The sequence below is a fragment of the Ammospiza caudacuta genome, chromosome 8 (genome assembly GCF_027887145.1).
Source record: "Ammospiza caudacuta isolate bAmmCau1 chromosome 8, bAmmCau1.pri, whole genome shotgun sequence".
NCBI classification, from domain to species: domain Eukaryota; kingdom Metazoa; phylum Chordata; class Aves; order Passeriformes; family Passerellidae; genus Ammospiza; species Ammospiza caudacuta.
In genome coordinates, this window is record NC_080600.1 from 27,570,752 (window position 1) to 27,583,284 (window position 12,533).

Sequence of the window (12,533 nt, forward strand, 5' to 3'; positions counted from 1 at the left end):
TCTGAGACAGTGTCTGGATCCCAGTTCTTCCTACTTAATAAAGTTTAGCCAGGGTCTCAAAACTAGACAGCAATACAGGCACCTTTGGTCTTCTTGGGCAGAGGGCTGAAAAATTCTGGTAATGATGTATATAGTTGGGTACTGACCACCGAGCCAATCTGGCCACTCACTTCTTTCAGTGAAGACAAATGTGAACAAAAAAAATCTCAAAGCGTTTTATGACACACAGGCAAGAGACCTTGACAGCAGCATATAAAATACACATGTATGACCACCTACTAGAAAACAACGAAAAGATAGCTCCTCCTCCCTCATTTTAAACCTCTGAAATTCAAGCTCTAATCATGCACCTATTACAATCAATTCAGGATTTCTATTGACTTTACTGCAGGACAGAATACAGTCCACTGAAAAATCCCACTGGATTTAGCAAATGACAGTTTCAAAAGGTTTCAATAAACCCAAGCATCTTCTGCCATGGGAGAGACTCTGAATTTCAAGGACAGTGTAGAGGACAATGGCTGTAGGAATAATTTATTTGGTTTAGAGCAGATTGTGGATAGAATATTATTAGAAAAATACAGGCTTTCAAAATAGAATATTCAAACTTCCAAATTTCAGTACCTGAAAAAGCCAATACTTTATGAATTACGCACAAGAAAACTATACTGGGTCAGTGACAGGATGGTGGATTTTCAGTTTAAAAGATGTCAAAATATGACATCTGAGGAAAAAAAAGTACAAGGAAACAGGAGACATTCATGATATATCCGTTAATAAATTCCCAGATCTTCTTAGTAATAGTTTCCATCTATTTATTAACTCTCAACAGATGTCTCTTCCACAGAGTTGTCCAATTTTCCCTTGAAGCATGAATTCCACTGGCTTACTGTGGTTTTTTTTTTTTTGTTCAATCAAAAGATAGCTTGTGTAGAAACACTGCTGTATATCTTCCCTCGTAGCCATGAATTGCATGGCCAAGACACAGCCAGAGCTAGTACAAGTGTGTGTGCCTCTGCTGTGCTGTCTGGACATTTTTGTATCATTCTTGCCAGATCAGTGCAAGTTTACTAGACACAATGCCAAACATTATGGTCCTCCTTGCATTGGAAGGATGGTGCATATATATCCATGTGCCTCTGCAGAAGGCAGCCTTTGTCCAGTCAAACATACTTTCCCAAGCTCCATGCTTTTTCCTAGTAACAGGAACAGAGAATAGGCTGGGTCAACCCAGCTTTGCATGGGTTTAAATCTCTACACATCCCCTCTAAAAATACCTTATTTGAATAGCAATGTGCCTGGGTTTAAATGCATCACCATGCAGACAGACTTATATAGTTCATTCTGCATGGAAGTATTTCAGAAATATTTCTGTTCATGGAATAGAAGAAGCAAAATCCAGATGAAATGCCTGTTGCTGAGAGGTAGCTGCAGCAATGGGCTACACAAAACAAATATGCAGATAAAGAAAATAACCTACATTCCATTAGGAAAATAGCTCCAGAAATGATGATTCCAGCTTCTCATGCATTGCCTATAATCTCCTGTAGAGATCACATTATTTCAGTGTTTCCCCATAGGATGATCAGGTAACACACCTTCCTTTCATTCCTAACTCATATGACTATGTTGCTTAAAACTATTGTTCTTTTGTAAGCATTCAGAAAGAAGACTATGAAATACTAGACTTGGTCAGTCTTCATGTGCAACCATAAGATCTAATTTTTATCCAGCTCAAGACAGCAAACTGCAAAAATAGACCAAGATGTTCCATCAAAGAATTAACCCTTCAGCTGTGTTTTAATGCAAGTGAGTGCAAAGATAAGGAAAGAAATGACATCTTATAATTACAGATTCTGATGTAGAAAAAATATAAAAAGACTTTATTTTAAATAGAATAGGAGTGTATAGAAATATTTGCTGGCAGTATGTTTAAAATGTTTGCAAAGGCTTGGTCTCATATAAGATTCCTTCAGGATAGCTAAGTAAGCACCAGTAATTCAATGAAATTACTTTTGGATCTAAGGGAATTGCATTTCTGATAAAAAATGTGTTTCTGTGAATTTATCACAATTAATTTGTTTGTAGCTTAGGAAATAAATCCTGAAATTGACTCTTTAATTCTAATGCCTGATTTCTCACAAGGGTCTTTTAAAGACCCTTAGGAAGTCTCTGCTATGGAGATTCACATTCAAAAATAAGAGACTATGTTACAAGACAGCTCTCAAAAAAACCAGTGAGATGACTTACAATAAGAACAATGCCACTTTGTACATTTCTGTCACTGTCTTTTCTCAATATGTAAAATGCATTCAAGGCATTTCCCAGCTATTCTGGGCTATTACTTTATGACACACAGGCAAGAGACCTTGACAGCAGCATATAAAATACACTCAATAGGCTGTAGTGAAAATCTTTATGTTACTTCAATGAGGAGAGGCAGAAAAGACATCATCTTAACACTGGCTATTTAAAAAACCCAAACAAATCAGCATCTCCCGAGCAATGGATTGTTCACTTCCCACTCCACAACTTTTGGAGTGCAGATTCTCCATTTCTTGCAAAAACACAGAGACCGTTTGCAATGTGAAATGCTCTTGTAAGAAAGAAAAAGCCCTTTTATGAGTTTTGGCAAGGTAAGAAATAAATAATCAACTAAGCTCCTGCTTTGTGGTCAAAACTGTTCCACAGAGCTTGATGGCCAAACAGAGATTTCGCTGGGAAGGACCAAAGATAATGCTTAGTTCACCTAAACAGGCTGCAGTGGCACAAAGCTCATGTACTTCATGTGTGGTGTCTTATCTTCTTTTTCGCCAGGGATTAATGCACGTGATGGTATTTCTTGTTCTGTTCAAAGGCACCCATAAATATCTCACTTATCTTTTAGGTTCTCACAGCACAAAAGTGAATTTACTGCAGGTGACATACCTTTAGGAGTTTTTCTCTTTGCTTTGCTATATTCAGTTTTTCAGAGAGCTGCCTGAAAGGTAAGTTGGATGTTTCAATGTCTTCATGCATCAGAATGTAAGGATGTGCATTGCCTTAAAGAAAAAAAAAAGCCACTGACTATTGCTGCATTTTTCATGGTCAGCTTCTAAGTAAAAGCAAAATCAAAAGAAGCGAGACTCATAGCTTCTTCATAGACTTCTTTATGTTCTTTGAGCAAGCCTTCATATTAAACAAGCAAGAGATGCTAAATTCTGTGGTTAGAGACAGATGCAAGACTAAATCGGCAATAAAGAAATGTACATGTACTCTTAGAAATAAAAGTCAGCCACTTTGCTAGTATTTATGAAAACCAGGAGTGTTAGGCTAGTGTGAATAAATATTTAATGAGCATGGCAGATTAACACATGGTTACTTTGACTCTTTTCTCTTATTTGTGTAATACAGTCAAACAGTGAAAAATTATCCATCAATGACTATTTGATCTGAAAGAGAATTACCTGCTTATAAAGTTCTGCTTATGCAGTAAGATTAGCATCACAAGATTCATCTAACATAAAAGACATACAATCATACCACTCACATCTAGAACAACCCGAGATATACTTTTTAACAGGTAAGTGTAAAAATAATTATGTAACAATTAAAAAAAATGTAGCAAATTATTTGAACCCATATTTTCATAACTTTTATTGGCTTCAGTGTAAGCAGATTCTACCTCTATAGAAAATCTCACCATTTCTTGAAGAGGATAAAGAGAGACCCCAGAAGTGTTGAATTTTATAAATAGATCTTGAAACAGCACATTTGTGTTAACTCTCACATTCACAGGAAAGTATGATACTCATTTGAAATATGTATATTGTAAAAACTTTGAAGCAACAAAGTCAGAACTATTCATCAGTGCAACACAGCATAAAAAGCAATCGTGTAAACTGGAGTACATACCTCTATTAGCATTCAGAGCAGCCAACTGTGATTTCAGTTTTGCAATAATGCTGTTTTGAAGCTCTATCTTTTCCTGCTGTTCACGTATTTGCTGCATGTAGTTTTCTGTCTGCAAATATAATTTAATTAGCATTAATCTTATTCTGTTTTGACTAGGGGTCTCCTATTTGGCATATAAAAAGCAGCTCTGATTTTTAAAGATAACAGTAGTTGTGGTTGTCTGAGTAAAAACCTTTGGCAAGTCCATCTTTTTGTAGAAAAGGTATTATAGGAAACAACCTCTGAGTTTTAATAACTATTTCAGCTGTGGCAGTTGTAAAGGGTAACTTTTAAGTTAGGATTCTTCATTTACAGATGTAGAATACATTGTGCTCAAATTAAAATTTGAGTATTCTTCAGAATGCTTGTCAGTTTATCTATAGAAAAAAGTAATTTTCTCCTGCATATTTTCTAACAAATAATATAAAAATAGGCTTTTAAAAATGTAGATTTTAGATGGAAAACAACAACATCGTTTATTTCATACAACAAATACTCTGTAAACAATTTTGACTGCCTATGAACAGTTTTGTACATTTCTTTGAATGTAGTGGACTAGTTTTTCTAACCTACATAATGGGGCTGGGGAGGAAGGTAGGCATAAAGCTCCATCCTTTGTCTCCAATACTACAACTCATGCTATAAAAGGCCACACAGGCTCCTTTAATAATACTGCTTGTATTTTATCAAACTGTAAATTTTGCTAGACAGTCCATTAATCGAATGAATGGCCAGGTGGCAGGAAGTTGCTAATATTCGAAACTATTATTTCATTAGCACATGCTTAATGCTGCAGTTACAGCAGTGCTAAAAACAAGCAAGAAAACTTGTGAAATCCCAACAAGAAAACTTTCAGGAATGCACTGAATGTTTCTGCAATTAGGAATATGTCTATTACTGAAGAGGTCACCACCTGCCACCATCTGGGACAAGACTCAGCATTGTTTTCATGTCTGTTAATACTTTAGCCATAGTGCTATCTAATTCTCAAATCTCAGCCACATTTAAATTCTATACCCTCCTACTGTCCGCTGTGTTTGTCTGTAAAGCAGGCAAGAAAAAAAATCCACAAGCAAAATTGATTTTAAAAGGCCAGGTAGTAGTTGTGCTATGAGATTTTTTTTTTTTTTGTTGTGCTTAAAAAAAAAAAAAAAAAAAGTGATCAAAGAGCAGTACACTCCAGCAGCTATAAGAGACCTCATGAAGCAGAAAAATCACTGAGAACCAAATTGAAAATGTACAACAGCAATGTCTTGTCAACACTTCTGTACAGAGCACAGACATGACAGCTAAAACAGACAGAAGAGAAGATGCTTTTGACAGCCAGTGTGCACAAATTATTCCTTGAGTCAGATGGCAGCAACAAGTTACCAACTAGAAGATCTGCATGACAACCAACCATCCATCTGTATCAAACACCATCTGGCCGAGATGACTCTGGCTTCTGTGTGCTTGACATGGCTCCCAGCTCTAGAGACTGGCAAAACAAGTGGCCTATCGGTAACTTAAGTAGTAAACTGTTAACAACAGCATGGTGGACAATCCAACAGTGTGTGGAGGCCACACAATGAACAGAGGAAGTTACTAGAGTAAAGCACTGTACAAAGGTCATTCAAAAAACAGAGGAGTTTGGTTCAAAAAAAGCAACAAAAATAATAAACCCCAAGTAATTTTAGTATCAACTCTTCTTGAAAAAAATATTTTTGTTCTCTTTTGAAATCATAAAATTCAACTGAAAGTTTGATTAGGACAAAGATTTAAACTGGTAGTAATCCTTTACCAAAGGCTTTAGATTTTTAATTTCTGAACCGGTGAAAATGCAGAGAGCAATCTTGCAAGCATTTAGTTCACTTAGCAGTGATGATCTCACACTTCTCTGGCTTTCTTGTCTGGATCTTGGAAGGACTATCTCATTTTGCACTCAATGCTTTGTTTCTTGGTCAGAAGATTCTTTCATGTAGTTTTAGATTATTCAGGAGTATTAACTTAACTGGCTTTTCTTCAAATAGTTAATAGCTCACCCTAAGAGACAGAATTTAAAAGATTCCTAAACATTCTAAAATGTCTTGCCTTTTGTTAATTAGTTGAAATTTCAGCACAAAAATCACACTACTTATGCTTGTTCTGTAAAGAGACCCGTACAGATTTACACCAGCACTGCTGCAAGCCTATGAATAGAGACAGACTGTACAGTGGATGACTGCACACATGACTGACTTGAAGTGTGTTTGTTCTGTGATGCCTTGGCTAGTTAATTTTGCCATGCAAGGAGATAGCAAGATTGGACCCAGATATCAGAATATTCTCTATTAGATCCTTCCCTGCTTCCAATTCTACTACTGCTCCATAACTTGACATGGAATATGGTTCATTTGCCCCTGAGCTAAGTCCCAGCCTACCAGCTCTACTGAGTATCAGAAAGTTCTGTAGCAATGAAAACATTCAAGCTTTCCTGTAACAGAGGTTCCATTGCTGGGCAGAATATGTATGATAAAAAAAACTATGACAAAGCCCAAACCTGATAGCTTTGAAATATGCTGTCCTACTTGAGAAGTTCCAGAGGAGTTTTGACTGAACTAATGTTTTCTGCAACAGACTAACTAAAACTTCAAATGTGCTTCTTGGTGGTCAGAATGCCTCCAGAAACTTTCTGTTACTCCATTAACGAATAAATGTACTGGTTATCTTTAAAAGAGGAATACTTATTCTAGCAACTTTCAGGTACATTTGTCACAAAGATTGTTTAATTTAAGCTATTTACATTAATAATATAAAAATTATTTTTTAAGAATGCAAATTAAATTCCAAAATGTACTTTGTTAAAGTAAGGAAAATTTTATATACATTTTTGCTGTGTTTACATTATAAGACTTCATTAACCCTCCAAAACAGACAACACTTTTCCAACCTTTAAAACTATTAAAAATACAAAAAGAAATTCTAAGGTCAAAAACCAGAAACCCACCTACTAAATTCATAGCCTAGTGACTTGCTTTGCTGTGTATTGACATGGTTTCATAATGGCAATTTCCAACTTTAACAGATGCACTAAAGTGTGCATAGTTAAAGTGAAACTGGTATCTACATGTACTACCATCCCCCATGGGAAGGATGGCTTTAAAGATGGAATTCAGCTTCCAACACCTACTTTTTGCTGTAGCTCTTTCACAGCATGGTCTCTCTCCATGCATGCTTGTCGATAGGCTTCATAAGCTTTGTTAAGCTGCTCTCCAATGTTTTTGTCCATAGTTCCCAATGTTGTTTCATCACATGGTCAAGTTAACAGACCTGGAAAGTAATCAGAAGGAAAAAGAACACTAAGAAACAGCAGTACATAACTAAAAACATATATAGCATGACTTGTACCACTGTTGTATTCAACTGATACGTGCAGTATTTCTGACCATTAGCAGCATAACTTGAACTATAGCTCTGTTCACCTCAATGTTTAATTTTATGTCCAGGGATGGGTTTAAACAACAGACAAATAAAAGCAGCTTAACTCTTAATCCAATTCTGGATGTATAGAATGTATAAATGTATCTTTAATTACAGTGTTTAAGATTAAGACTTAAAATTGGTGCAGATTACCAGTTACCAGATTTTATATGATCTCCAAAAGTTTAACATTTGCATAATTGTGAAATAAAGACAGTATTAATGAGCAAAGCTTAACTCAGCTTTTGGCATTGTGTGGAAAAATCATGCTATGGAAAGCCAGTGTCCAGAGACAGAGTCCTGGAACTTGATTAGAATAAAGGGAGGGAGAGTCCCCTGGGGCACATCGCTGGGCATTGCTGCCCGTGGGGTTTTCTCTCAGTTTCGGAGGTGCAGCCTCCTTTTATCCTGAACACCCGGCTGCATGATGCCCCCTTCCTTACCCCACTGGCTGAGGTACTAGGAAGGTACAGCCTTCCCAAACTCCCTACCACATATACCCCCTTGAACCTGTCATTTTATCCCAAAGTTCAGACACTCAGGCTTGTAAGGATCCATTTGTTTTAGGAGTCAAACTGTCTGGGCTGTGCAACAAACTTGCTGCTTGAAGTTGGTAAAGACATTGAGACCCATTTCAAAGATCTTAACATCCATACCCTCAACCAAGGAATTGTTTGTAAAAACATTAGCACACATCTTTCCCATCAGCATTAAGAAAAAAGATAAAAACTCAATTAGGTCACAAAAACCTATCCCATTCTGTGCCAAATTTGAAAATGTCAACACAAGCTACCCTAAGGTAGACTTAAAACATCTTTTATCTAAAAATCAATGATATCAACCAGTAAGAATTATCAAGACTTGGACCTTTTTATCCAATATTATGAACTTTTTACACTTTGTGTACAATTTCAGTAACTGCCAAAACTACAGCTATCAACTTTGACACATAAGGCTAGAACACTACTAAATGTCAGAATCCAATTTCAAGAACTTTGCAAACACAGGTAATCTACTTCTATAGTAATATATGATACTAATTTTAAGAGTTCAAAATTTAGCATAATACAAGTTCAGTAGAGAACAAGTTAGTCAAGTCTCAACCCCACCCTAGAGCAAAAAAATAGCAATTTCATTTCTCGTCTATTTCTTATTTTAAAAAGTGTGGACTGCCACTATCATCTCTCACTATCTCCTGAGATTATGCATAAATCACAAATACTACTAAAGAAAGTGACATGAGGATAAACCCGGCAAGAAGAGTATAAGTGTAACTTGCCTTGGACACTGCTCAAAATTCTGAAGATTGCAGCTTGATGATTTTGTTCATGTTTCCTTGCTTTTGAATATATTCCCTATCACAGGGCTTGAATACACAAAGGTGGTCTAACTTTTCTAAAAGGTTCAAAAGACTACTGTATGAACATCACAGTTTTTTGTCCTGCAAATTTTATTTTACTGGTATGTTCTGACAGGAAAAGCAATTGTATCTCACCTCTGGCTTGGCTGTACTTCAATAGCAGCAAAGCAAATTCTTTAATGACTTGGAATCTTTTAGGGATCCTTTGATGTTATAAATATTACTGAAATCCAAGTTTACAAGTTTTGCATCAAAGGCCTACATTGTTTCACATGAAAGGCTTTGTTTGTTTGACTTGTTTTGTTTTCCTAAATACCAGTTCAGTAATTTATAATCCCTGATGGTGCATAGTGTCTCAAAGCATTGTTAGTAACACAGGCTACTTCATCCACCTTCTTCCTCCCTGAAATGGTACCCTTCAATAAATGGAATACTCATGCTCATATCTGGGGCACACCTTTAACTAAATGGGTAGGCTTTCTTTCCTTTTCAGATGGAGGACTGTTCTGTGTAGTTCAATGAATAAAATCAGATATTATATTTGCCTTCAGGGACAGGTGCTAAACTGCAGAGAGCATTGTTATAGCTGAAAGTGACTGAAAGCATGTTCTCACAATCTTTAAAACTTGTGAAGTTTGCATCAGTATTGATTTTGTACTCATCTGAAATCCTCCAATGTTAACAACTTGCCTAGTAAATGGCATGTCCTGTACATATGAGGTAACTTCAAAAAATGAGTACAATGGGATCTAAAAAACTATGTTCAGCTTCTAATGGAGAGAATAGGGCTCAGCTCCACGTGACTCACAGTTCACAGAAAATGAAGGTTTTAATTTCATTCATGCAAACTCAAACCTCCATTTGAACAGCAGTATTTAAAACTTATACCTGATTTCCCACCTTTTAGTCATTCATTGCAAATGGAAACATTAAGAAACAGTGCTTCTGTCATTTGGACTGATGGTATCAAAAGTAATTGATTCAGCAGGCAGAACTGTAGCACAGTGCCTGATTTTCTACTTTGGATGGAAAAATAATTTACTGGTAGCTCCCTAAACTTCAGACTCCATGCAAAGAAAGGTCAGTGAAAGTCATTACTAGTGACATTTGAAGATGGCACTGTAACTAGAAGAATTGGTCCTATATTTGCCCCATACCCCAGACATTCTTCTTTGACCTTACCCTTCCCTTTCTTCCAGCACGAGCAACCTTTCTGTAAATTGTATCAGCAAACCAATCCAGTTTAAAACTAAACACTAAATGTATTTTTGCTGCATTAGTTTTAATGCAGGTCAGATCCACAGACCACTTCAAATGGCACGGTAACACAAGGGAGCCTGCACAGGGACAGAAATCAGCAATAGGCAGAGAGAACTATGTTCAACAGCAGCACTGTTTTATGTGTTTGAATTGTAACATGAAGTCACAGTTGTGTAACAGTGTCACAAGTCTGCACTAAGGATAGGCCAGCCTTCCCACACCTCTGGCCGCACATTTTTGCTGCTTTACTGGTCCCGCTATCAGTACTTCTATGCTACACAGCTGAGTATGCCAAAGTAGCTCCTTACTTCCTCAAAAAAGCAACAACAAACCCCCTAAAAAAACCAACCTCGGAATTAAAACTGGAGCTAGCTCACTGCAAGGCTGCTGGAGCACTACTACCAGCACAAGGAGGCAGTGGGAACATGCGACTAGCCGTGGGCAGGACTGCCGCAGTCTACATTTAGATTGGATTAAACTACTCTGTAGTCACACCCCGGGTTGCCTGCTGCTGGAATAAATAACTGCTTCTTATGTTATCTGTCTCATATCCAGAACTCCTTGCAGTTAGAAAAACTGGCTCATTTTCCTGCTTCTCCTCCATAGGCATCAATATTTATCAGGGAATTTGCCAACTGTTCCTTGTCATTTACCCTTCTCCCTGCATCCAATGAAGAGGAAAAAACTCCCTCCCAACAGCCCTAAAAAACCCCCCCAAAAACCAACAAACAAAAAAACCCCAACCCAAATATCTCCACTATTTTAATCAGTTATGATTAGTTATGCTGTATCCAAATGGCAGCTGGAACATAATTCAGCTCAAAGCTGACAATCCTGATCTTCAACACCTTACATTGTGGATATTCATTAGATTCTAAAGGCTTTCACAGTCATTAACAGCAATATATAGCAGAAATGCAGCACTACAAAATGCTGCATTTATTCTAAGAGGGTCAGAATTAAGAGATTAGTTACAGAAGTTGTCCTGCAAGTGTGAATACCTATGAGTGCTATGCTGCTGGAGCTATGGCAATGATAACTGGAATTTCATATTTGAGTAAAGACTTGTACACTGGATAACCACTAGGTACACCTAATGTTTAAGACAAACTTCTAAGTAAACAACAAATGAAATCTGCAGATTATATTAAAATACTTGCTTAAAATCAGAAATATTTTGCTGATATAGGTGGTGGGAAGAAAAGTAGTAATATGCATTTTCTTAATCAAATGCCAAAAAAGCTCCAACACAAAGATTAGCAACATATTTCTGCTGCAATCCCAGCTCACAGCTCACCAGAGTTTTCATACTAGTTTTCATATTGCCTCTATTGCCATACTATTTTCATATTGCCTTTAAATTGTGAAACAAAGGTTTTAGCTAATCATGTGTATATGCACATTAATTCATAATACACTTTCCTACCTCTCATAGTTTCATGAGAGATGAGAACACAGGGGCCATCCAACCGAAAGTACTTCTCTACATATTTCTGCTCTCAAAACAGATGTTTCAATTGCTATATTTTCTAAGTTACACTGTCATCATCTTGGGAACAGGAAGCCTGTTGAGATAATAATTTGTGAGAGACTGAGAGCTCATTGAACTTTTATGTGTTTTTTTTTTCCCTTATTTTTTTCTGAGTAGACACAATTCCTGCTTTGCCCGACGGCGGGGCGCGTCGTTAACACAGCAGGAGCCCCTGACGGCACAGCAGGGTTAGCGCTGGGCAGCCCCGGTGCGCTCAGGGCTGGGGACGGCGATTCCCGCAGCGCTGGGTCTCGCTCCCCCCGCCGCGCTGCCGCCTCTTCCTGCTCCTGCGCTCGCCGCCCGGGCCAGCGCCTCCCGGCAGCGAGCCCGCTGCTCCCGTCCCCCGATTCCCCGCTCCCGGAGCGCCTCCGCACGCAAACGACGCGCCCCCGGCCCCGCTCCCGAGCCGGGCCGAGCGGCGCCGAGGGGGAAGCGGCGCCGCCGGGAGCGGGGGGCGGAAGCGCGGCCCGGGAGCCCCGCTCGGGATCCCCTGGCGCGCACTGCGGCCCCGGGCCGAGCCCCGCGCTCCCGCGGCAGCGCCCGAGCGCGTGCTTTCCAAAGCGACTCAGACTTACGAGCGCCGCACGGAGCCCGCGGCCGCTCCCGGCACAGGGCGCTCGCTCCTGCCCGGGCGCCTTAACCCAGGAACCAGAACCGACTTCCTGCCGTGCCTCTCCCCGCCCTGTGACGGGTGCTGCCCGCGCTGAGTCGGGGCAGGGCAGGGCAGCGGCCGCCGGAGCCGCCGGGTTCGCTCAGGGACGGCGCCTTCCTCGTCCGCCCCGCGCAAGGCTGGGAGCCCGTCCGCTCGCCCCCGGCTGTCGGGCAGTGCCTCTTCAGGCTGCAGAAGACTTCTCAAGCAGCCTCTGCGCTGCTCCCGACGTCCCCAGGCCTCTCCTGTTTCTGTCTGTGATTTGTAAATAACACTAGTTACATTTGTGATATACTTCTCATGCTCACGGTATTTTCTCTCTGAAGGGTCTGTTGTAGGTTACTAGAGAGGCATTTCCCTGC

General features: G+C 39.2%; 1 protein-coding gene across 2 annotated transcripts in view; it reads right to left on the reverse strand.

Annotated features, from left to right (window-relative positions):
* Positions 1-12,181, reverse strand: part of TANK (TRAF family member associated NFKB activator) — a 29,132-nt gene extending 16,951 nt beyond the window's left edge. The window contains exons 1-5 of one of the 2 annotated variants that reach the window (XM_058809813.1): positions 12,098-12,166; positions 11,418-11,556; positions 7,082-7,221; positions 3,895-4,003; positions 2,929-3,041 (exon numbers count right to left, since the gene is read on the reverse strand). In XM_058809813.1, the coding sequence (XP_058665796.1) occupies positions 2,929-3,041; positions 3,895-4,003; positions 7,082-7,180 (321 nt within the window). In that variant the 5' untranslated portion in view covers positions 7,181-7,221; positions 11,418-11,556; positions 12,098-12,166. Of the gene's footprint in view, positions 1-2,928; positions 3,042-3,894; positions 4,004-7,081; positions 7,222-11,417; positions 11,557-12,097 lie in introns of both variants that reach the window. The other variant, XM_058809814.1, reaches the window with a different exon arrangement.
* Positions 12,182-12,533: the final 352 nt, after the last annotated feature.